The following is a 26,729-nucleotide window of genomic DNA, read 5'->3' on the forward strand; positions in this document are numbered from 1 at the left end:
ATTATTTTTTGATTAATGACAGACCTTGCTCTACTCAAACAAATTGTTACAACAGCACTGAAACCTGAAAGCAGTGAGAGCTGATGAGGAGTGATGAACTGAATCCTCGAGTCTTCGTTGAGCTCGAGACTTTTCAGGTAGTCTCTTCGGCAATGCCGGCATGTCCTTTTTTAGTGATGAATCGAGGCTTTGCGGGGACCAAGCTGATTCATCAGCAAGAGTGGTGCAGATGTGCACAACTGTACATGAATTTCTGTGGGCAACAGATCATTTGATGGGGAAAATCAGGTAGAGTGGTCTGTACAAGAGGGTATAGCAACTATAGAACTCCACTTATAGTGATCAATGGAATCTGACTGCACTGTTCCATTGGGGAGTGAGCCACTGCCTTCCTGCCGGCTCAGCCTGATGTCCTACTGGAAAGATGTGGTAATGCACTGCCTGAAGCTGCCTAACATAGCACTGACTTTTTTGGGAGATGAAAACGTGACACTTATGCCGTGGATGCCCAGACTTCAGCACCAGTGGACATTTGTGGGACAGCTCATGACAATGTGTGGCACCTAGGGCTCAGGCTTGTCTAGGCTCTACAAGAGGAATGTGACAGAATCTTAGGTAGCATTTGCAACCTAGTGTAAAACAAGCATCACAGGTATATAGCTCCAACAGTGATGTTAAGCGGCATAACTAAATTCTGCCATGCGTCTGTGCATTAAAGTATTATAGAACTGATAATATACAGTATATATAGATATTGATGCACAGAAGAAATGCAACACCAGATCTAATAGATTTAATCAACATTTTTAAACATACATAAAATAATATTGGGTAATAAGAAATACAGAACAACGAATAACAACACGTTTTAATGATAACTTAAAACTAACAAAGCAGAATCGGGATATGACCTGCCCGAGAGTTGACACAATCCTGGCAGTACTGCTGCACAGACTAGTATCGTGACAGACCAGCGTGGGGTGTTCCGTCGCTAGACCGGAGCTGCTGCTGCAGGCACGTGCTGAAGTTGTGCAAGTTGCAGTTGTCTCCTGTTGAGACATGTAGGCCAAACAGCTTCTGCTCAGGTCAGGAAACAATGCTGGTTAAGGCAGCCTTGTTTGAAGATCTGTGCCTTCGTAGCTCTAGCACAGTATGGTATGGCATTGTCCTGCTGGAACAGGGGAGGACTGGGGATGGGCCCTTCTGGAACGTAAGAGAAAGAAACGCTTAACAGGTGAGAAGAGGCCTTTCTTGTTCCAGCCTAACACAAAAAGAACATGGAAAAAAATACAAATGCCTTTCAAAACAATTATCTTCTAAACCGTTAGCAGTAAACGCCTAGAAGAACATGTTTTTATTTTTCTTTCTGTTACAGTATGTTGCCTCCAAGTAATGGTAACATTCCCTGGATCTTCTGGATCAGAACTTGGGCTTTGGGGTCTGGGGGCTGTAATCAGTCAGCAGGGACACCATCAGGCCCTGAAAACAGATAAAGGAAACAAGAGTTAGTAACAAAAGACTGAAGGGCAGCTAATCTGCCATACACTTTGAAATCAATACAATTTGATGAGAGCACACTTAGGCTTGGTATGATTCCATGTGTGCACCAAATACTGTAATTAAGCACTAGGTCTTTTAATCTAGAAGACCTTATGTTGATTTGCTTATGTTAACCTGTTGAACTATTCAGAACATGGACACTCATCAGCTTAAAATGTAGTTCAGGTGGGTAGCTGCGTCAGCATGCGTAGGCTGCAAAGGAACAAGTAATAGGTTTATTCCATGCTGAAAAAAAGAAGAAAGAGAACACAACGTTTCGGCCGTGGAGCCTTCTTCAGGTTCTGCTTAAAATGTTTTCTGCACTTGCTTAAACTAATGCCATTACTACTACGCATAATGACTTCCATTCATTCATGATTTTTCTAACTGCGTTTTCCAATTTAGGGTTTCGAGGAAGCTACAGAGTAGTTTACTGCCATATGACGTAAACGTACATTGGAATTCTTAATCACCCTGATCTGTCGGGACATACACAGTACAACACAACACAATGTAGACAACAGTAACAATAAATATATTGTGGAAAAATAAATATGTAGTAGTGAGACCAAGAAAAAATACAGGGTAGACCATCTAAAAAGTGCAGAGTGCAGATGTGTATGGAGTCTGAGGCCCTGCAGTTAGCTGTTAAGAATGTGTACTGCAGAGGGATAAAAGCTGTTCTTCAGTCTAGTGGTCCGTGTTTTAACAGTGCGGTATCGCTTGCCAGAGGGTAGGGGGGAGAACGGTTTGTGGCCGGGATGGTTGGGATCCTGGATTGGGCTTTACTGCGACAGCGGATGGTGTGGATCTCATTGATGGTAAACTGCATCCTATAATCCTCTGTGCCACTTCCACAACCCTTTGTAGTGCATCTCTGTCGTGCACGGTAGTACTGCTGTACCACACAGTGATGCCACTAGTGAGGACACTTTCTATGGTGCGGCGGTAAAAGTTCATGAGGAACTGCTTCCCCAAACCACATTTCTTGACGCACCGCAGAACGTGCAAGCGCTGTTGTGCCTTTTTCAGATTCGCTACAGTGTTGCGAGTCCAAGCCAGGTCGGTGGAGATCTGCAGGCCGAGGAACCTGAAGCAGCCGACAGCATCTCGACAAGCAATGGGCACAAGGGGGGGTACTCCCTGGAAAAGGCGCCAGTCCATCGCAAGACAGACACACAGACACACACTCTCACACCAGAGCCAATTTCAACCTACTGTACCATCCAGCCTACCAGTAAGTCTTTGAACTGTGGGAGGAAACCTTCACAAACACAGAACATAGAAATTCCCGTCGAACCCCAGTCAAACCCAGGGCCCCAGCGCTGTGAGGCAGCCATGCCAACCACTGTGCCACCATGCTGCCCACTTTAAAACGCACCAATGACGTATAGTTTCAGATAAACGTGAGCACTCCATAACCCCTACAGTACAAACATGCATCTTTCCCACCGTGAAAAAATTAAAGTGACTCACGGCAACTTTATTTTTATGATTAACCCACAGAATTACACACACACACACACACCTACCATCTTTAAAAGGAGAAACTCCCCAGCCTGCAGTCAAACAGAACTTGACTGAACAAAACAATCACCTTTAAAAGGAGACACTGTTTTATTGTGGTTTTTCTTGCAGGGCAAAAATATAAATGTTGAATCTCACTAAACTGAGGTTTAGCTCAAAGCACATTCTAAATTGTTCCTCTTTAGGACCTGCCTGGCTAAGTCTCTCATTACCAGATGTGAAAAGTTTACAATAGAGCTTGAAAACTTGCACAGTAGTGTCTTATATTAGACTTTAAAAGCTTGACAACCTGTCGCGAACCCTGCGGATGCCCAATTTTAGAAAGTCAATAAAGGAGGAGAAAGAGAAAGGAATGGCTCATTATCCCTTATTAGGGTTGACAGAGGCGTGTGGCAGTGGCTCTTGTAGATATGGTAGAAAGATACTGGCTGTCAGCAGAGAGCCTTGCTGTACACTGCAATCCAGAAAGAGCTGCTGAACTTCACCAAATACTGACCTGCAGTGTTGTTTGTGTTGTTGTGGTGCAATAACTTCAGATGCTCACCATGATAAAAGTATCAGAAAACAAAAATAAATGCCAGTTCTTCATAGACTAGCTTTCTCATAGCTGAACTTCTGAACCTGATTGTAATCTCATTTCTTCTTGTACCTTGATCCATGTACAGTATATACACACAATACTTTATGCTCCAGAGCATAAAAAAAAACACTCTTAATCAAATGAGAACACAAATATAAGAAGTAATGGATAACCCATTATTTCATTTTCAGGCTTCAGAGATACAGTAGCTATCCATTTTGCTCTATTTTTTTTTTTAAAACGTAGACATTACTGAACCGATTTCAAGAGGAATGCCAATGGCCCGATGAAATTTGATGAAATAATCAGAAACAAAATCAGGTTGTTATTTTGTTCAGACATACTGTATGTGCAGCCACTGTATCTTACACAGATGGCCTGCAGTCTCTTGCCTTTTTTATGCTCACAAGACATGCATTAGAACAGCCTTACAAACGCACACCTTGCCATCTTATCACTACCACACACATTGACACTGATCAGGGTGCGGAACCAAGCAGAAGGTGTTTTTAAAGACTTTAAAAAAAGATGGCAGTTTTGTGAATGCCATCTTCTGAATAGGCTACAGAGACAATGAAAAGGTGCTTGCACTAACATAACACAGTCTTATTTTTCTCTGTACTAGATAGATAGATATTTTATTGATCCCGTGAGGGAAATTGCAGAAACTTTGTTGGTTTGATCTGAAAAAACAACGATTTTCTTTTCTGGTTCAGAAGATTCGGTTGTTCTGTAAATCCTAGACACGTCGGGGAGACTCTCATAGGGGACAAAAAAGGTGTGCAATCAATCTGGCACAGAGAGGGTTGGATAGGATACACCGATGACATTTTATCTTCGACATGGAGTTTGTCCAATTAGAAAATTAATCTCATTACTCATTACAGTCACGATTCTGCTACACACAAACTCTACTCATGCCAAATTCGGTATAATTCAAATAATTTTGAGGTTGATATTACAGTCTATCTTTAACTGAACATAAATTGAGATTGGCCACTTCTGCAGTTGATTTTGACATTGTGTGGTATTTAAATGTACAGTGCACACCATCTTAACTTAAAAAAAAAAACACAAGATCTTCAGTTGTGACTTATTCAACCTCAGACATACCAGTCCAATTCACTGAAGATTGCAAAGACAGTGGGTTTACTATTCTGATGCTATCTGCAGTAAAACACTACACCAGTTCTCCATTTCTGAGTTGTTGCATGACCATACATGAGAATCCAGGATAGGGAAAGTAGAAAAACAGTGAAACAGAAAGGCAAAAAAGTGGGAAACACGGAGAAGAACACACTTCATTTTACATTCACAAATAGTAACTTTTAAAAGGTCCAACCAGTGTGCTGTCCTTGGATGTTTTAAAATCAGCTACAAGTTCAGTATCTTGCAATGATATTACATTCATCCCTTTCACTCTTAGCCTTGAGAGCAAAACGAACTTTCAAGATGCTATTCAGTGCCAGAAACTAGCTTGATGAAGTCCTGATGTGTAACCTTTCTCCAGGTGACTTATCACTAGGGAAACAGAAATGTGTGTTTGTGTTTAGGCAGGAGGTCCTACCCTGTCAGAGTTCTGCCACAGCCAGACAATGTCTTGTCATTTATACAGCATTGTAAGATGTTGACACAGACAGGCAAACCAAACCAGTTCATTACTGAAGAATGCTTTGAGAGCCTAAGTATTTTGAACATGCAGCCCAAAATATCCCAAAGGCTACAAACATTTCACTCATCCTGTCAAATCCATCTTGTGCGATTTATTATCATACTGCCTCATCCTTTGGATCGGCCATTCTTTACAGAAAAGACCAGTGAAAACAAACCTGGCACTATAGCGTGTTTATTACAGGCGTTACTGTTGTTGTTGTTACTGTTGAGGCTTACCAGTCGTAAGTCAAACAGGACCATATTCTAAAAAGAGGGGAAAATCACAGCAATGACAATCATGTTGTATTCGGTTGTGTACCATCAGATAAAGCTGTTTTTTTTTCCAGCTGTGTGAAGTAAGAAGAAATGTTCATGAGGATTCCACCATGGCACAGAAAATGGAAAGCGAGGAATGCAAACTGTCACCTAACTGCGCTGAAATATTTAAAGGCACTACCATACCATGACAGTCCACTTCCTGTTCTCCGCCTCTGGGAAGACGAGGGAACGGGAGGAGTAGAAAACCTGGTCGTCCACCTCCTCCGGTTTGCGGGGCAGGCAGTGCAGGAACGTCCAGTCCGGAGCCGCCACACGTCCTGTCTGGAGACCGAGGACAAGTGTACCAGTCCCCCTGCTCTGGTCTCGCTTTACAAAAACCACCATGACACACTTCCCAGAAAAGAGACGCGTTGCTGCTGTGTTTGTTCCGCAGAAGGTTAGTTTTCAGTCAAAATATATTTTAAACATCCAGAATTAGTTTTAATGGTTCAGCAGGAAAAGGATAATGTAGGATAATATTGTGATGAACGCTTTCACCATCCGTTTTCATTTTACAGCACACTGCTACATTCAGGCAAATTCCATGGAGAAATGTGACATTTAATTATATGCAACAAATGCCTTTGTACAGCTATAGCTTGCTGCACTTTTGCTTAACAAACTCTGGCAACAGTAACTCCATTTTACCAAAAAAGATGATAAACCATTCAAATGTTGTGTTGGTCTTCCTCAGCCTACTTCTCTATTAATACCAGGTCAATGAAATGCTGCTGCGGATTGCTCAAGCTCAGTGTTTACTGTACCTGCATGGTGATTTGGTAACCATGGAAATCCTGCAGCCTCTTTTTCTTTTCCTCTTCCTGGCCCATACTTATCCATGTATCCGTTACCAACACATTACTCCCACGAGCAGCTTCCAGTGGATCATGAGTCAGGAGGAATTTGGTTCCACACTGATTGATATAGGAAACATGTAATGAGGTTACTGACTTGTTGTCTTATTCATTGATCTCAGAAGCTCTCTATAAAATCAATTTTATATCTCATGGTTCATTAGTTCTCAGCTAGATCTGTCTTGGTACCCAGTCAAACAAAATGCATTTCATCGAGTGTCTTTCTTTACACTATTCCATTATTAACCTGATGAGAGAAGGTGTTCTGAACTTCAGAGTGGCATGGAAGAGTCTAATGTCAGAGCTCTGAACACATCATTCATTTTGTCACTTGCCTGTGTCTTTGTCACGGTCCCTTGCCTCAGTCCAATGAAACAGCTGAACGTGTTTCCCCAACAGTAACTAGTTTATCATTTAGGGAATGTATTTTTATTTTATTGCAAAAGGGAAACATTAGAAAAGAGGTAAATAACACTACGATTTAGATTTGATCAGGTTCATCCACACCATTTATAATTTAAAGCATTTTAACAGAAACTTTCATTCCAGTATGACATCAATACAATTCCCCCTTTGGATAAAATGAATGAACGGGGGGTTTGCTTGGCTCTGCTGAGGCAGGAAAATCAATCGCCTATCACACAAACAAACAATAAACAAAAACCTGTTTGGAGAGTTTTTCAGCCTCTTGAGTGATGCTTCTATTAGGCTCATATCCCTGTGATGCACATAGAAACACAATTAAGTGTTACTGCGGCACATGATTAATACACAGTAGTTAGAAGTATGACTCCTTCAGCACATCTAATCATTTTATGAGCGCATGTTAAAACGCAAAGCATTGCAACATCGAACACAAGTAAAAAGACAAGAACAGCAAACTAATTAAGCGTGAGTAAGAGCAAGACTAAATTACACACTAATCGTTTTCGTAAAAAGGTAGGCCTTCATTGAATTAATTAGCGAAATTTTGAACAAAATCAACAAGCTCAGAGTCTCTAAATGGATTTGGACAATGAGTTCCTCAGATGAGGGGCTGCACAGGAGGAGGGGGAATGAACCACCCATTGAGAGGAGAGGGGAGCCTGGTCTTCAGCAGTTCATAAAGGCCTGATTCAGCAGGTCTATTAAGAGACGGACTCTACTTAACAGCATGTCCTGAGCGTAGGAGAACCTTAAAGTCCATTCTGCATTTCACATGGAGCAAGTGTGATTAAAAAAAGTTAAATGTCATACTCCTTTTTTTAAAGAACTATTTTATCATTGCCTCTGCCTTAGTTAATTCAGTGGTACGTGCAAGAAAATGACATTATGCACTGTGTCAGGTCTCTAACGAACTGGGGGCATAATACTATTACCACCTTTGTACTAACACAAATTAAAGTAATAATAAATCAATTGGAAAGCTGCTCAAAATTTGGTACATGCCACATTCCCTTTTTATATATTTTTTCTCAATCTGTTATAACCAGCAAATAAATATTAATTGTGTGTTAACATTTGCAAAAAGATGTCATGTTTAAGTGAAACTTATTTTCACTTAGAAATTCACTGAAACAGAAACATCTACATTTTTTGCACACAACTTTATGTACGGTATCTTATATCGTGTATTTACCTCACTCTGTCACGCCCAGTACACCTAGAGGGCGCTCTACTTCTGTCCTGTTCCTAGTTCCCTGTGATTATTCATGTCTTTCTGGTGTCTTGTTGTGTAGCCTATTTACTTCCTGCTTCTGCTCTGCTCCTCACTCAGCATTGAGGTTCAGACATCCTGAGACCCGCCTAGCACCAGGTCACTACTGTCCATGGTCTGAGGGCATAGGTTTCTCTACGGCATTTCCTGAACAGCTGAGCCCACGCTAACCCCCTGTCTTGCCGCTACGCATAGGGTCTATTTTCGCTCTCCTGCCATTCCACGTTTCGTCCTTTCCGGCATCTGTGACACACTCACTGATGACCCAACGACTTCATTTCTGGATTGTGAAGATTTAAAGCCTCTGACTTGTTTGCTAATTTCATGCATGTATTCTTTTTTCTGTTAATGGGTTCACGTTGTGTTAAATGTATTAGGTATTACTTTATGTCTTTTACCTGCCTGCAAAGCAAGTGTCCCATCTGGGACAATAGCGGATTTTAAATTGTACTAGGAGGCTGGACACACATAAAGGGGAAGTAGTGTCTCACTTGGGTGTTGGTGGACAGACTTGCTAAAAATGCCATGAGTGTTTTGTATCTCAGAAGTGTAATGGTTTGCCTGGTACAAACCTTTCAGATGTCTCAGACAAGACATAGTATTGACTATATGGAACAAGTAATAGGTTTATTCCGTGCTGGAAAGAGAAGAAAGAAAACACGTTTTGGTTGTAGAACCTTCTTCAGGTGGGTACACCTTACACCTATTAATTGTTCCTTTGCAGCCTACACATGCTGACGCAGCTACCCACATGTATCGACTATATTACGTTTACTGGAGTTCAGTAGAGCCAAGTCTTTTATGTTTCCGTTGTCTGTCTTTTGGGTTGTCTTGTGTTAAGAACACACTACTATAAGTAGAAACTTTAATTGTACAGCAGTGTCAGTGCATTTCATGTGGAGAAACCTTGTCAGCCATCCCCTGAGTAATTAAAATTTCCCACACCATATAACAGCATTCTTACATGACCTTGATATCCTTCAAAGAATATTTTGTATTGCATGCATTTTGGTTTCCAATTTTTTTCTTGTGGCATATCCTATTACTTTATTGCATTTTATTTTGGCAATTCTTATGTTGACCTTGTGTAGGTAATTTCACTAAGATTACGTCACTCTTACAGCAGAAAAAAAACTATTCTAAGGTGGTTTCGAAAATGGTATAGAGTATAATTCCACTCCACAATGATATAAAGTGCCTGTGTGCTCCACGTTAGGCAGCTGGCTGACCTTAGGAGTGGCGACCCTGAGGTGGACTCCAAGCCGGGCTGCTGTCACCATGAAGGAGTGGAGCACATTGTTGCCGTCGCCGATCCAAGACACTGTCAGCCCACGTAAATAACCGTAGTGCTCCTTTAAAAAGAAGACAGAAAGGGTGAATCCAACACTGCTTTTTCATGAATGTTCTCATTTCGACACTGTTAGGGAGCGCTGGACTCTGTGTACAGTATGTGCAGTGCAGATCTACCTGCAGAGTGAGAAAGTCTGCCAGTATCTGGAGGGGGTGACACAGGTCTGACAGCCCATTGATAACAGGAACAGCAGCCTCCCTGGCCAGCTCCTCAATGGTGGCATGGCTGTGGACTCGAGCGAGGATCAGGTCAGTGAGTCCAGACAGCACCCTGAAAAGACACACTGCTGTCAGTGTAGCATCGCCCTCCCTGCGCATAACAGGGACCTCAGCCGCCTGGGCTGGGGGAGGTCTCCTTTAGCTCAGCCGGGCTGGTTCCCTGTTGCGTGACGCCGGAGACCCGGGTTCGTGCTCAGGTGTTGCGGGACGAACCGGCATGGCGGAATGGCGAGGGCACGAGCAGAACTGCGACAGTCACATCAGCACCAGCCTTTAACCTTTGATCTTCACTAGAACTCACACCAGGAGCCCACAGCCAGACACCCCACTTTTCAGGTGGAGAAACACTCTTACCCACACAGTCACTGACATTTGAACCAGGAATATTGTAGCTCTATGGCAGAGGTGTTAAATAATTGTGCGTTGCTACATAGTGAAAATATTAACTAAACATACAGGTTACTGCTTCCAAAACATCCCAAAGTGCACTGTATTAGACTACTGTAGGTAGTGCTATGCTACAGCTCTGTGCATCCATGCAATTGCAATTTAATCAGCACACTGCACAGCAGAGACCTGGCCTCACAGACTCACAAGTACTCAATCTGTAGCAGCCCTCATTTCCCATCTATCGGCCTTCACAACCCACGTCATACTGAAACCCACTGAATTTCACAAATTTAGCCAACTCAGAAATTGGTCTGACCAACGCTCTTCTTTGGAATACAATTTTCATTTATTGTTGGAAATACTGGTAAAGGGAAGGACTGATCATTCAGTTTGAAGACCCCAGTAGCAAGGGCTGCCCTCTTGTGGTGTGTCTTGATCATGGAGTCCTGTGTCCATTTTATTTCTGCATTACTGTAAAGACTTTCTTATACTGTTAGTGTTGTAAGCTACAACAAAGGCCAGCTTCCACACAGACAACATACAGTAGGCCAGTTGTCCACAGACATCTCAAGCAAAATAATTTTAAAAATGCATATAACTTTCACTGTCAGACTTGATAACAGAGTTAATTTCCAAGCTTAGAACCAAAAATCACCCTAAAGGTCTGAAGTTTTGAATAACTTCCTACACAAAAACCAAAATACAGCACTGAAGAGCTAACACCACAATCATCCCAGCTACCAAAAAGAATTTGGTAGATCTAGATTTCGATCTCTTCATGGTTTTTCATAAAGGTAAAAAATAATGAAATGCACAGAACACTAAAACGTAAAAGAGTAACCGTTCTCTATTAAGAAAAAGTAAAAAACCAGGGTATACATTTTTGGAGTTTGACGTAACGACTGGGGGAAAAAATGGGCCAGAGAGAATCTGTCCTGGTGGGTATCAACAGTGTGGAAAGGGGGCTTTCATCTGTGGTACAGCTGCCCTCCAGTGATCTTAAGACTTAGCTGCTCTCGTCTCTCCCCAGACACTCAGCAAGTGACTCATTAGCAGCAACATTCTCGCCACATGGTGGAGTATCGTTAACTACGGACAGCAGGGTGCCAGTCAAACGGAGATAAGATCAGATCACTTTATTAGCCATATACAATTTCTTGCATTAGGAATTAGTCTTTTCGCATACCCCAGCTTGCTCTCCATCAGACACACAGACAGGGAGGGAAGCTTGGGGTCAGAGTGCAGGGTCAGCCATTGTATAGCGCCCCTGGAGCAGCTGGGGTAAGGGGCCTTGCTCAGGGGCCCAACGGAGTAGGATTCCTCTGCCAGCCGCAGAACCGGCAACCTTCCAGCCACAGGTGCAGATCCTTAGCCACAACTCCGCCCAACAGACATTGGCAGCCAAGAACAATAGTGTAATTATAACCTCAGGTCCTGCCCACATGTCACCTGCATCACCTAGCACTGCACAGGACAATAGAAGAAGTTTTTCCCCCCCAATCGTGACAACTAAATTCATCACAGAACAGACACTTTTTTGGAAAGACAGACATGCAGTGACTCTAGTCTTTCTTATACAATTTACTGTATCTGACAGCCTAACCTACCTCATGCAGTAGATATGCCTTTCACATGAATCTTTTATTTCTAGATTTTCCGCCTTACGTTCCAATTCAGATTTGTTGTGCAACTACAGTAATTAAAAGTAATCTCAAAATTCTGTCTTGCTGTCAATGCTAAAATTGATATCTGCCATATTAATTACTGTGGAAACACACAAAGGCTTGCCACGAAGTACAGAGAAAAGCAAATTAGCGTTTTGCCGAGACCACTGGTGAAGCATTATTTCCTCTGCTGTGTGACATATTTCTTCAAGCATTTTCTTCACACTGTTATTGGAGCAGTCGTGTTCGCTGGAACTATTAGTGTGGCTGATCAAAGCAAAAATGCACACAGGACACATAGTGTAATTGGATGTGGATAGGGACAGATGAAAACAACAGTTAAGCAGACAATGTAAAACAAGTCTTAACGTTAGAGCAACAATCTATAGTTGTACTTTTTCCCCAGCATTTTAAGTACAGTCTGGTTGTACTCAATTTCCTTTTAACAATACGTCTCTTTCTATGGACTTTATATCCTGTCATTAGTGTTGCTCAGTCTCTGTCCTCCAGTCTTAACCCTGTCCGTAGGCACAGCACTTACCTGGCTGTGTCAGTGGTGCTCTCATTGGTGCCAAGGTGAATATCCTGCGAGGTGAGGAAGCAGGGATGCCCTCCCAGCAGTGCAAAGCCTTCATTCGCCCAGGGAACAAATGAAGATCTTAGTGAATACATCCTAGCAAACCACTCAACACCAAGTCCCCAAGTTTTGCTCTTTATTCAACAGCTGTGTGCATTACAGATAAGAGCATCAAAAGTTGCTTAGCACTTTATTTCTGAATGTATGGTGTTAGAAAAATAAAAATATATACAGTATGGATTTCAGGCATTGATTAAATGCATAATGTGGATTAACTGAACATCAATGACAACTCATGATGCACTTCAGTGACTGCACCTGTTGCATAAGTACTGGTTATGCCCGCAGTTGTGAGAAACGAACCTGCACCCATCAGACCCGATATAAAATCTTTTTTTTTAACCCAAGCATCACTAATAAGCACTAAATCACCTCATTTGTGAGAGAGTGGATTGGGCAGTAATCGTGAGGCAATTAAACCTGTTGAATGTCAAGCCTGGTGAAAACAAATTGAAATGAATTAATCTAACACACTTATCAAGAGACCAAGGCCTTTGTGCCATTGGTATGTCAATATGTTACCTCAGGTGTCCCTTCTGCAGTGGGATCAATTTTTCTTCATCAATGAATTAAAAAAAGTTATGCCTATTCAACCCTGATGGGCAGAATGATACTGCAGAATTATTGTGAACAACAAACCAATAGATGGAGGTGTTCAGGTATGGTCAGGTCTGGATGGTCTGAGCAGGAATGTCTCTATTTGCATGGAATAAAAGCAACCAAATAGCACACAGTAGCCAAGTCCAGGAACCTCAACTGGCCGTTCTTCCAGATATGACAAAAAGTCCGCCAGGACAACACAAGTCTTCATAATCCTCATGTAACAACAGCTTTCATGCGAGATGAGACCGTGACCGTTAAACAGTGGATGCCCTATGCACCAGACTTGAACACCAATGAACATTTGTGCTAAATGAAAACGATGCAGTGAGCTGTGATGTGGCATTTAAGGCTCAAAGACCAGTGAACAGACACAAGCTTGCCCAGCTCCTTCGATGGGAATGGGATAGAATTCCACAAGACAGCAACCAGAGCCTGGTATACAGTCACAGATAAATAGCTTGTATTGCAACACACTACTAGGGTCCAATTCTCATAGTAGGCCTTCTGCCATGTACAGTATGTCCAACAGAATCTCAATGCTCTTGCTAAAAAAGGTTCTCATTTTTCACTTCGTAGAATTGCTGCAGTTATGATAATACATTTCTTATTCTTATTTTTGCACAGTATAAGAGAACCTTAAATACTTCTGGAAACGAGATGTGTTGGGAATTGAATGGGAGACAAAACTGATCCACTGTTCATTAAACTCGACCGATTACAGGGTTGAGAGCAAGACTGCCAAAACAGTGTGGAGCCGGTTCAGAAAGAATGCCATGATTATATAGCACAGACAATGTACATTGTGCTGGCTCTGCGGTTCCGTTGTGTAGCCTGTAGTTCTGATACATCCCATTCAGCACTTCTATTATGTACTGTATGTACAACAAGGCCTCTGGAGGTTTGACACAATAATGCAGAACACAGAAAACACCATAAATCGCAAAGGCCTGGTATCGTGCAGACTCATCTCTTACCCAATAACATGTACCGGACAGTAATTCAGGCATACACTATATATGGGAACAGATCCAATATTAATATATGTTCAATATTTGCCTTCAAGTAACATAACATTCTTAATTAATTTAGCCAGAAAATAGATGTGTTTTAAACAAGTATCGGTACGGGACGGTCCAGAAATTAACCTGCTTCTGTGGACATCCGGGTCCTGGTGCTTCTCTTTTCATAAATCATGGCAAGAGACTTCCCCTGAAGCAAAGGGAGATGCTGTAGAGAAAAAGGCCCCGTGAGACTTTAACAATGAAAGACGCTGCTGTCTTCACTGTTGAAACTGCAAGTAAAGAGAAATAACAGTGCCCCCACTGTGCTGCCATGTCACTCTTCTTCCTGAAGGAAGAATAATTAGAGCTGCTTTCATTCACAGCTGTACCCAGGGTTAGTGTTAGAACAGCAAGATGGATGTCACTGAAGAAACACAGGCAAATGCTTAAGTTTACTTTTCACGCATCACTTTTTAACGGTCAGAGATAGAGAAAATATTTTCCATGTTCACTGCAGTTACAGCAGTCCCACGTTAAAAAAAATATAGATATTTTTTTAAAGTTGCAACACAATTATGACATGAAGACAGACCAGTTGATATTTAACAGTCTGTATGTTAAATGTTGTACCTGTCCTTTCTCTTTAATTTTGTGTTTCAGGTCAGCTGACATCCACAGAAGATACTTTATCTCCTCCGAGGTGAAATCCTTCAGTGTTAAGAAACTGCGACCCTTCAGATTTACAGCACTTAAGGTAACCTGTCCAACTCTGCAAAAAAGCAGTTACTACACTCAATTTCCGTCCAACCAGAATTTTCATCCCACAAATTAAACAAGTGAATAAATTTAACATGCATGAACTAAGCACAGGAATCAGTTTTTTGCTAACATTTAGTATTATTCGCTCATTACAGCATGCAATGTACACTGAGCATCAAAAGAAATCTATGACTATAAGAGCAACAAAGTCACAAACTTATTATTAGAAAAATGAGTATCTTTTTGTAGCAGGTGCACTGACTTTTTTTTTAGACAGACAACATTAATCCATCTTGCCGATTAACATTCTTCATCAGTCAGGGGTCCACAGTAAAGTCACAGGATAACAAGCATGTGTGGTCACCACTAGAAGCACAATATCAATTTATACAGTACCTCCGGATGTGGAGATACTTGTATGATAAAAATATTTCAACACAAAACTGTGCATCTCTGGTGCATACTTTGGACCAGATTGTGACCAGATTGTGAATGCAGTCTCATTGGATTTTACCCTATTCCTTGGGTAGAGTCTTGACAGCTCTCTTGCCTGTTCACTGGTCTCTGAGCCCTAGATGCCACACCTCATTCCATAAATAAACAACTGAGCTCCAGTCTGTTGAGTTACAGCATAACCTACAGTATCACATGCTCTTTTTGCATGAGTATAAAGTATAAAGGCATGTGTAGTCTTGCTGCCATATTGTGATGTCAGGTGAGATCACAGCAAGGGCAGCAAGTGAGGTCCCAGGACTTGATCAATGTAGCGCCTTGCAGTCAGGGGGGCACCTGTCACTACCAGTGTCATTTTGTAGTGTCTGCTCCTGGCCAGACCGCCACACTTGGACCTTTCCACTGACAGATCTGTTTCTATATACAGCAAATACTTAGCATACTGTTCTGTATGTCTGAACCACACTCACCAAAATCCTTCAAGGTGGTCTCTACACTCAAGGTGGTCCTTTATCGCTTAATGTTGGACACACTTCTGTGCTTTTTTTTCTCTACTCTCACCTTTTGAAGTTAGCTAGAAGTTCAATATTTCTTTTTGGAACGTCAATAGCATTTTCCCCAAAAGCTCCTAGAGTTATAAAAACACTTGCGTTGTGTATAAAGTGATTTGTGAGTGTTTTCACTGTCTTCGCTTTGTCATTTGTATGTCATTTTCTTCCCCCACACAGGAAGATTCTGATGTCAATACCTTTGCAAAGGAAACACAGAAAGCCTTCAAACCAAATGCATTTTAAAGACTGCAATTTGTAAACATGTTCACAACCTTTACAAAAACCTAGTTAATTGTCTTTTTATATAAGCTTTTTGATTGATGCACAATTACACAGCAACTGGAACACTGCAGGACCGCTGCATACAGTACGTTCACAATGCGAGAAATACTGCTCAATACGTGTTCATGCAAACCACCTGCAGTAGAATAACACATGAAGCCTGTTAGTGTCACGGATGTCGGAAGGGATGAACCGTGGAATGGCAGGAGAGCGAAAAGACCCCATGCATAGCGGCGAGACGGGAGTTAGCCCGGGCTCAGCTGTTCAGGAAATGCCGTATAGAAACCTATGCCCTCAGGTAGCGGACGTGGGGAGACCTGGTGCTAGGCTAGGCGTCAATGCTGAGCAAAGTGAAAGACCCGGAAATATATAGCCCAAAGAGAGAGAAACACCGGAAGGACAGCAGAGAACCGGAAACTAGAGACAGGACAGAGAAGGAGCCCCCTCTGAGGGCATGACAGTAAGAATTGAGTTCAAACTTTATTTGATTTCTGAAACCCTTTCTTTATGTCCTGTAATCATTTAATTAGGGGTCAACTACTGTACATACAGTATGCAATGATGTTGACAGCAGGAAAGATGCTCTTCTGTACTCAACAGCTTTATAAAAACAGTGCCCATGAACTTCAAACAAAGTCTTATACATAGTAACCATAACCCCTGACCCTACAAAATGTTAATATGGCACCATTAGACAGGAGATACACTGGGATGGGGGGTGCTCTTCATGAGTCAATAGCTTTTTCACCACAACACTCACGATGCTGTAACCAAGTTTTTACACACTGGGCAGCCCTCTGACCTTTCACAGCCTAGCTTTGATTTGTAAAACTTTTCTTTATTTTTTTATGAATTTTTGAATACAGCAACATTATACAGGCAATAGTTAATAAGTGGCTTCCAGTAATTTCTGGTTTTCCAGTGTTTCATTTCACATTGGTTCTGAAACTTAACAATTCTCTTAAGACAAACTGTTTTTTTTTGGCATATTGGAACTGGTACTTATGATTCTTTATGAGGGGAATTATCCTGAGAAAAGGTGTACTTTTCCTTCCTGTCTTCTTGGTTTTCAAACATAGCTATTACTGTATACTCTGCGGTATGGGGTGTCTAATGGTTTTGCATTCCAGAAATGTTACAAAAAACAAGAGGCCATTCAGCCTGTCTAGCTAATAAACTTTACCAATAGTTTATTAAGAGACCGTTGGCTGATTGCTTACATTACATTAAGGCTGTGAAAGATTTCACCCATTGCGGTCTTTAAAATGCCTTTGGGTTGAGAATATTCGCGTCTTAAAAAAATTGGCGTAGAAATGACACAGTGAAGGTTGTGAAAAGATTCAGACAATGCAGGTAGTTTGATAATTGTATGAGGTTTCGGGAAAACGCTCCTGACGTTCTAAAAAGTTTATATCGACTTATCACCAGTACGCAATGAATTCTCACGAAAAGTAGATGATTTTAGTGGATAAAGCAACAGTTAACGTCACTTGAGTGTACACAGGCGGTCATGAATAAGTAATCAATCAGAAATAATGCGAGTAAAACATTTAATCCGTTTCACAAATCCGTGTAGGCCTATTTATTCTTCAAAAAGAATACCAGGCTGATGTTAATTGATGCTTAGTATACATGGAAACGGCATGAAAGAGAAAAAAAACGTAAGACTGATTTCTGCATAGAGTTTCCCAATTTGAGTGAATGCTTTAATTGTTCTCAAATTTAATAAATTGCATTCCGAAGTTTTTCCGGCCCCTTCCAATGCCTTTGACTCATTAATCTTAAACCGAAAATATTAAGATTAGATTACATTTAATATTCTGTTCTGAATGAAGATACTGTATGTGTTCCCCACTGCTCACCATTTTTGGATCGATAACATCAGTCCAAATCGCGCTTGAAAGGTTTATTGTGATATACTGTAGATTTACCATAGTAAATCCACAGTAACATGTCGCAAAACAGTAAAATCATGGTAAATGTATGATTGTGATCAATCAACTCAATAAACGTCACAGACACTACAACTTATATTTTACTGTAAAAATAAAGCAGGGACTATTTTTACTAGTCTTCAACCACTATACTGTATTTCAAGGGATTTATTATCCTATAGTTAATGAAGCGCCTGGCCAAAACACTACACACTACTACAAATACACATTTACAGCTATAAATGCACATTTTACTCCCAAAAGGTATTTGTAAATCTGCTGACATGACTATGTACCTACCCTAAGAAAAAAAATAATTTCTTAAATTCCTCTTACCGAAAGTTTCGCACGTGCATGCCAGGAAAAGTTTTCCAAGCAAAGGCCAATGATCTCCTGAGATGAGACATCGTTAATTTCCGAGAACTCCGCTGTTTCTAAATTTTACAATCAAACGCTAACGTCATTGATCCAAAAAAAAAAAATCTCTGCTCCAGTACACCTTTAAGGTGTTCCGACTTCCAACCACTACCACACCCGTCCGGTTAAATGTAGGTTCCCGTTAAGCCAAACGAATAGCTGCAAAGATGGGAGGGGTCTAATATGAGCTAGAGATCCCTATGAAGGCAAAGCTGAACGTTTGCATTAAAAATCAGAAACGTCTGAATGATTTATAGCGGCTCATCTAGGGCAAGGTGGAACTTGGTGTGTAATGCGGTGTAAGTAGGGTTTAAGCAAGAATAGACATGCTGGATTAATAAAAGACTGAGAGGGTTCATTGCCCAGCTGTTGAGTTAACGGCGGGAGCCTTAAGAGCACTCGCATTTTCTGAACATAGTTTTAGTCTTTCCTAAGGAAGTCAGCAGGTAAATGTATGATATGTATTCACGGAGTCTAGATGATAGTAATTTAGTGTACTTTGCTGATTTCTGACTAACGCGTGTCTTCTTCCTGACACTGGAGAATGGTCTTCTTTATGCTTTTGGAGCTGGAAGATGTGGGAAACTGGGACTGGGGAGGAGAATTTTACTATCAGTGTTACTTTAATTCTTTATAAACTGATTTCTTTTTTTTTAACACCTATTCCATCATTTGCATTATCCTAATGATAAAAGTGTCTCAACATGTGAGAAGAGAGTAGACTACTCTTTCTCTAAAATGACATTTACATTTATCATGTTCCTGTCATGTTTCTGCATTCTTTTTCCAATGTAGTTGGACACATGGGGATTTTACAATATTTAAGAGATCAAGAGAACAGTATTCAAGAGAAGAAACAGGTCTCAATTTTTGTGATGTGAAGTTGAAGAATGTGACGTTTTTTTCTGTGATGTAATGATGTTTTAAACAGCATGTTGATTTTGTATGAGTTTGTTAATCTTTATGCAATTATGTGCCACACCGAAATCTGTTAGGTGACAGCAATGTTTATGAAATTTGCAACTTTAATGCACCAGTGCTCAAGCTCGGTGTTAGTGAAAGTTTAGATTCTTGTCACACTGAGTTCTTGTTTTGTACTCAGCAAGCATCATGTTCTGGGACACTAGGCTCAGAGCTTTGTGAATACCACTTTAAGGGATATTTAGAGGACTTGAAGGGATGCCATTCTCTGAAAGTCAACACGCGTTTCAAGAATACTACAGGAACCATGTGCTTTCAAAGTGCACTTTCTGTGTGGAGTCTGTATTCACTCCCATTTTCCAAAGATAATTTTCTCTTTACATTGTCCCTTCATGATTTTGTGTGTGAGTTTCAATGTGGTATAATCCTGTCTAGTGCCCTGTTCTGCTGGCAGGCTCATGGGTTGTGACTCCTGCTACAGATAAGCAGCTTTTTGATGATGGATGGATGGAAAAAATGAAGACTGACATTTTTATATGAAACCGTTTTTGGTGTGTGTGTAGACGTTCATTTGGCATACTCAAGAGGGTGGTAGTGTTTCTTCGTAAGCGTTTATGAAGAACCTGAAATATTGCTCTTGAAAGGCTTATGCTTGTAACATGCCTTTCAGAATGAGAAAAGAAATTAAGACTGGCAGTTATTTGTCTCACAGCTGTCCTAAGGCATGGACTTGCTGCAATCGTAAAACATCTTTAACCACGTTCTATTTTCTCAGTCTCCTACTTATATAACGCAGGCTGAGACAGATACAAGAAAGACGAAGTGCCAGTTAGAAGATAAAAGTCCATTCACTTCCCCCTCCTGCCCCCTGCACACCACAGGGGTCACTCTGCCCAGTTGAAGGGCACTCCTGCAAACCTCACATCTGCCTCCAATCACATTAATGCAATCGTATTTGTTTAGTGTTTAAGGTAAATAATATATACAGTATATTACTTATGATATATATATATATTTTATATAGTGAAGTGAAGCCAGTCAGTACCTGGATGGGAGACCTCCTGGGAAAAACTAAAATTGCTGCTGGAAGAGGTGTTAGTGGGGCCAGCAGGGGGCGCTCACCCTGCAGTCTCTGTGGGTCCTAATGCCCCAGTATAGTGACGGGGACACTATACCCTAAAAAGGTGCCGTCCTTCGGATGAGATGTAAAACTGGTAAAACTGAGGTCCTGACATTCTGTGGTCATTAAAAAATCCCAGGGCGTTTCTTGAAAAGAGTAGGGCTGTAACCCTGGTGTCCTGGCCAGATTTCCCATTGGCCTTTACCAATCATGGCCTCCTAAAAGTCCCCATCTATGAATTGGCTTAATTACTCTGTTCTCTATCCCACTGATAGCTGATGTGCTATATAAGTGTATGTTATTATTATTATTATTATTAAAGATAAATACAGTAGGAAGAGTAAAACCTGTGTAACCAACCTTTCCAAGCACTATACAAAACCTATAATTGTACAACAGGCTAGAAAAACATTTATTCTTATGCTACTTAATGAAGTAACATCCTATGCATCTCAGGATCGGAAATTGGGCTTTGGGGTCTGGGGGCTGCAATCTGTCAACAAGGACAACATCAGTCCCTTGGAAATAACAAGACCAAAAAGTGAAAAAAAAAACAAAAAAACAAGGGAACTTCTGTTTTTAACAAGCTTGGAAATGTACAGTATATGTAGCATCATCTGCATAGGCTACAGCTGAAGCCCAGGGCAGTCAGGGTCAGAGTCATTACCTTCTGGTAATCAGCCACAAATCTAACACTGCACTGTGTGCTACATACTGAAAGGATTACATATGAAGATATTATTTATGAAATGCATTTGTCATGATGGAATGGCTTATGTTACATTGAGAAGTAAGATATGATTAGACTTTATTAGCAATTAAGTATGGTGCTCGTCATGCAGAGAGTCTGTCTCTCCTATCCTGTTGCCCTTATATTCAACAATATTTGGTGAGAATGTAGCTCAAAGTTGCTCAGTTTGAAGTCTTTGGAGTCTTTTGAGATTGGGCAAGTTCCTACTAACCAAACGAGAAAACACTTTGCAGTTAAAAAGGCACTGTGCGGTAGTGGTTCGAGTGCTGGTCACAACTGATTGATCATGTGCTAAAATCCTGGGTGGGACTGTAATACTGTGACCTTAGACAAGGTCCTTATCTGAGATTGTCCAGTAAAATGGCCAGTTGCATAAATGAACCCAAATGGGAATCTCTACAGATAAAACCGGCAGCCAAATGAATTAATAATAATAAACTGGCAGCTGCACTAGAATCTGTTACACTTGGCTGGGATGAAGAGTTAGCTCTTATCCACCATAGTACCCAATCTGCCAAAGTTAGGTTTGGGATCGAACAGAACAAAAGTAAGACAAAGCCCTGTCTGTGTTTAGGCAACAGATTCTGCTCAGCAATACAAAAATACACAGAATAAAGTAAACTTTTTAACAAAGCTAAATCGTACCATGACAGTCCACTTCCCGTTCTCCGACTTTGCGAAGACAAGGGAACGGGAGGAGTTGAAAACCTGGTCGTCCACCTCCTCCGGTTTGCAGGGCAGGCAGTGCAGGAACGTCCAGTCCGGAGCCGCCACACGTCCTGTTTGGAGACCGAGGACAAGTGTACCAGTCCCCCTGCTCCTGTCTCACTCTGCTACAAAAATGACAAGAACTCAACTGAATGTGTTTGTTTTGACAAGTGGCTGTTGTCAGTCAAAATCCGTTTTAAATATTTTGTATCTTTTAGAAGTAGAGATTTAATAGTTCATCAAGTCTTGCCACAAGCTTCAGCTTTACCTTGTCTTCAGTCTTCAGTCTTCAGAGCTATGGAGATTTTGAAGGATGGCTTTCATCTCTAGTTTTTATTTCAGAGTCTTCTCCTACATCTCAGATACATTTTAAAGAGAAGGGGTTTAATGTTTTGTTTCTGTATGTGCTTCCGCTATGACAGCAATGCCTCTTTACCACCCAATATTTTGATGGTATCAGAGACTGTAGTTGATCCACAAAAGTGCTATTTACAGTAAGTGTAAGGAATTATTATTATCTTTCTCTAGATTTGGGGCTGAATCCTAAAGCTCGGTGCTTACTGTACCTGTATGGTTATTTGGTAACCATGGAAATCTTGCAGCCTGTGTTTCCTTTCCTCTTCCTGGCCCACATCTATCCATGTATCCATTACCAACACATTATTCCCATGAGCAGCTTCCAGTGGATCATGAGTCAGGAGGAATTTGGTTCCACACTGATCAATATACTGTAGGTAATATGTAATGAGGTTTCTGACTTATCTTATTCATAGATCTCAGAAACACTCAAATTTATTAATAATAAATTTATTATTTGAGCTATTACTGGGTCATTTGTTTTCATGGCTAAATCTATCCTGGAACTCAGTCAAATACAGAGGGTATCACAGAGTGTCTTTCTTCACACTAGTCACAAATTAACCTGATGAGAGAAGGTATTCTGAACTGAGTGTGTACTGTACTTCAGAGTGGCACAGAAGAGTCTGATTATAGAGCTCTGAACACCTCCTTCATTTTCAAGTACAATCTTTTTTTTTACCCTGCATCAATGGGTGGTATACATGTCGCACACTTTGAAATTTGTTCTTTAAAAACAAAAACTTGCCTCATTCAAATCAAACAGCCAAACATGTTTTCCAACAGTCTACCATTTAGTGAATGTACTTTCATGTTATTGCAAAAGGGGAAAATAGAAAAGAGGTAAATAATACTATGATTTACAGTAGGCTTGAACAGTTTCATCCACGCCATTAATAATTTAAGGCATTTTAATAGGAAACTTTCATTCCAATATGACATCAATACAATTCCCCTCTCGGATAAAATTAATGAGCTTGGGGTTTGCTTGGCTCTGTTAAAGCAGAAAAATCCATCATCTGTCATACAAACAAATGATAAACAAAAACCTGTTTGGAGAGTTGTATAGCCTCTTGAATGACACTTGTGTTAGGCTCATATCTCTGTGATGCACAAAAACATTATTATAATCTTCTGCACAAAATTAATAATAGTAATTAATTACTGGTGCAAACAGACTCATATTGTTCTTTTTAAGATGATCTTTAATAATCATAAAACTGCTTTTAATCATTAAGTCCACCCTTACATACATACTCAATGAAATGACTCACATTAGATTGTACATATACCGAATCATGGTTTTGAAGGACTTAGGTTAAATTAGTATTATTTTACAATATATATAAATATCCATTTGGCAATTGTTATTTTACAGAATAAGTGACACCACCTTAAAACCTGCTTCTACAGTGCCCTTCCTATGTTGTTCCATCTGGTGCAATTCCAAAATTATGTATATGCATTTTTTTAAACTCGTCATTGTATTCAAAACCTACTGTAAATTCTGAAATGAAGATAAGATAAGTTACATGAAATTGCAGCAAACTCTTAAGAGAAAATATTGAAATATATCAATTGTATATTTATTCAGACCTGTAACTTCACTTTTGAATCAGAAACGTGACTTGGGTTCCATCAGAGAAAGGAATCTTTATTGTGTACACAAGGAGCAGACACTTAGCGAGATAGCAAAGTGGAGCTCAAACGTCAGCGCATCTTCCCAACATATATATACTGTAGTATAATGAGCAGGTTACAAAGATCTTATCATTAAGGTTTCTAAGCGGCAGAGCTCGATCCGTGAGAGTACGACTACCGAAATGAGACAAACAAGAGTGCAGGTGTCACGCACTTGGGAACTAGGCAGGGCGCCCAGGACCTCAAGGCTACGGTATTTACTGAACTAGAAACTTAGACTTAACTTGCTAAAAACTTTTTAACTCTTTATTACCTCAAATATGTGGTGGCAGACTTTGGCAGAACAGCTACAAGTCTTTTTGAGTAGGTCTCTATGAATTGTGGACATCAGCTTGGTGTACTTTTTACCCATTCTTTTTTTAAAAGTGCTTTTTCCAGTTGTTAGGGGATTGCTAATGGACAGCAGATTTCAAGTCTCTCCACAGACTGTCAATAAGATTCCAGTCTGACTAGATTTTGACTACACCACTTGACACTCACTTTCTTATTCCTGGGCCACTTCGCTGTATTTTGACTTTGTACTTTGAAGCACTGTCCTGCCAAAAGGTGATTTTTTATCCCAATTATAGGTCTGAAGCACATTTTCCTCTAAATTCTGCCTGTATGGTTCATCTTTGGTACAATCAGTCTTGACAATGTCCTCAATCCCTGCTGATGAGAGCAGAACTATAACATAATGCTGCCACTAGCATGCTTAATAGCAGGGATGGTGTTGTCTGAGTGACAAACTACTGTGTGTTGGGTTAGGTTAAAATAAAAGACTCTGCCATTCAGCCCCAAAAGTTCTAATTTTGTCTTTTCTGGCAAAACAAAACATTTTGTCACATGTTTGCAGGATCACTTAGGTGCTTTGTCCAAACAGGATTTTTAAATTTTGTGTTTTCAGTTCCATACAAGCCCCTTTATGGACTGACCATATTTTAACACGTTTCTCCCATCCCAGCCACTGAACGTTGTACTGTAACTCTTTCTAGGATGCCATTGGCCTCACATTGGTATCCCTAACACCTTTCCTCCCTCTTGATCTGCTCAGATTGAAGGGACAGCCTGATCTAGGTCTGAGTTCCTTCTATTTCTTAATGATCAACGTCAACATACTAATAAAAGGTACTGCCAGTCTTTGAAATGTTTTTATACCCTTCTTCTGAGCTGAGCATTTATACACCTTTATCCCTGAGCAGTCCAGAGAGGTCCTTAGTATCTGTGATTCAATCTTTGCTTCAGATTAAATGTATATATTCTGAAATCATGTGAGCCACTAATTTGAACTCAACTAATTTTGTGGCTTGTTATTGTAATGCCACCACACAGGGTTTGAATACCTATGCAATCACAACATTTTCCTGTTCTATATAATTATCTATTCACGTCTTTCTTTCTGTTTTTTCCCCCTTGTATGTGTGGATTCAGTTGTTTATCTATCCATTTTCTAGCAACAGGACTGCACTCTATCACAGGGCAGACAGACACAAACACAAACTCACACAGATTCACACCAGAGCCAGAGGTCTATTAACCTACAGTACCAGTATTTCTTAGACTGGAGCACCTGGAGGAAATCCATGCAAACACAGGGAGACCATGCAAACGTGATGGCAGCACCCCAAGTCTGGCATTAAACCAGTGCTGAGAGGCAGTAATGCTAACCACTACACTACCCTGCTGCTCTCAGTGAGGTGTATAACATATTGACTGCTACTTCAAAGTGTCATAACAACAAATGTTAAACCAAGAAAATGTGAAAACTGTGCATGGGTCTCAAAATACTTGCAAGGCAATGCAGATATAATAAACTGCTTGTAGCTGGCTGACTTTAGGAGTGGCGACCCTGATGTGGACTCCAAGCCGGGCTGCTGTCACCATGAAGGAGTGGAGCACATTGTTGCCGTCGCCGATCCAAGACACTGTCAGCCCACGTAAATAACCGTAGTGCTCCTTTAAAAAGAAGACAGAAAGGGTGACTCCAACACTGCTTTTTCATGAATGTTCTCATTTCGACACTGTTAGGGAGCGCTGGACGCTGTGTACAGTATATGCAGTGCTGACCTACCTGCAGAGTGAGAAAGTCTGCCAGTATCTGGAGGGGGTGACACAGGTCTGACAGCCCATTGATAACAGGAACAGCAGCCTCCCTGGCCAGCTCCTCAGTGGTGGCATGGCTGTGGACTTGAGCGAGGATCAGGTCAGTGAGTCCAGACAGCACCCTGAGAAGACACACTGCTGTTAGCACCAGCCTTTAACCTTTAACCTTCACTAGAACTCAAACTAGGAACCCACAGCCAGACACCCCATTTTTGCAGGTGGAGAAACACTCTTAGTCACTTTCACTGAAGTTAGAACCAGGAATAACTCTATGGCAGAGGTGTTAAGTACAGTATGTAGTGAAAATACTAATTATTATATACAGATAACTGCTTCCAAAAGTGCACTGTATTAGACTACTGTAGGTAGTGCTATGCTACAGCTCTGCGTATCTATGCTTTTGCAATTTAATCAGCACACTGCACAGCAGAGACCAGGCTTCACAGACTCAATCTATAGCAGCGTCTGCACTGGCTATGACATGTCTCTTATCTCCCATCTATCCACCTTCCCAAACCCAGACTGAAACCCACTAATCTTCTTGAATTCAAGAAAATCAAAAATTGGTTTGACCTGCCTACCATCAATAAAGTTATTCTGGGAAGTGAGATGATGCAGTTCTTCTCTTACTGCTTATCTAGGACATAGGTGGTTTTCCTCAT

The 26,729-nt window shown here is 40.8% G+C and overlaps 2 protein-coding genes across 3 annotated transcripts; both read right to left on the reverse strand.

The window, feature by feature from the left end:
• Positions 1 to 778: 778 nt before the first annotated feature.
• On the reverse strand, positions 779 to 18,675 carry LOC148675959 (ornithine transcarbamylase, mitochondrial-like). 2 transcript variants are annotated; one of them, XM_088598950.1, is made up of 10 exons: positions 18,347 to 18,675; positions 14,662 to 14,800; positions 14,176 to 14,257; positions 12,332 to 12,419; positions 9,635 to 9,788; positions 9,397 to 9,519; positions 7,136 to 7,189; positions 6,382 to 6,531; positions 5,762 to 5,895; positions 779 to 1,479 (listed from the first exon to the last, which is right to left on the reverse strand). In XM_088598950.1, the coding sequence occupies exons 1-10, from the start codon at positions 18,415 to 18,417 to the stop codon at positions 1,473 to 1,475; spliced, it is 1,002 nt and encodes a 333-aa protein (XP_088455076.1). In that variant the 5' UTR covers positions 18,418 to 18,675; the 3' UTR covers positions 779 to 1,472. The 2 variants fall into 2 exon arrangements, with proteins under 2 accessions (XP_088455076.1, XP_088455072.1); XM_088598946.1 differs by having other exon boundaries at positions 5,762 to 5,899; positions 18,347 to 18,652.
• A 2,245-nt stretch (positions 18,676 to 20,920) lies between these two features.
• LOC148675960 (ornithine carbamoyltransferase, mitochondrial-like) lies at positions 20,921 to 26,729 on the reverse strand. The gene is made up of 7 exons (XM_088644224.1): positions 26,698 to 26,729; positions 26,036 to 26,189; positions 25,798 to 25,920; positions 23,334 to 23,387; positions 22,499 to 22,643; positions 21,865 to 22,007; positions 20,921 to 20,986 (listed from the first exon to the last, which is right to left on the reverse strand). The coding sequence occupies exons 1-7, from the start codon at positions 26,727 to 26,729 to the stop codon at positions 20,921 to 20,923; spliced, it is 717 nt and encodes a 238-aa protein (XP_088500350.1).

The sequence above is a fragment of the Lepisosteus platostomus genome, chromosome 2, assembly GCF_059453375.1.
Source record: "Lepisosteus platostomus isolate fLepPlt1 chromosome 2, fLepPlt1.hap1, whole genome shotgun sequence".
Classification (NCBI taxonomy): domain Eukaryota; kingdom Metazoa; phylum Chordata; class Actinopteri; order Semionotiformes; family Lepisosteidae; genus Lepisosteus; species Lepisosteus platostomus.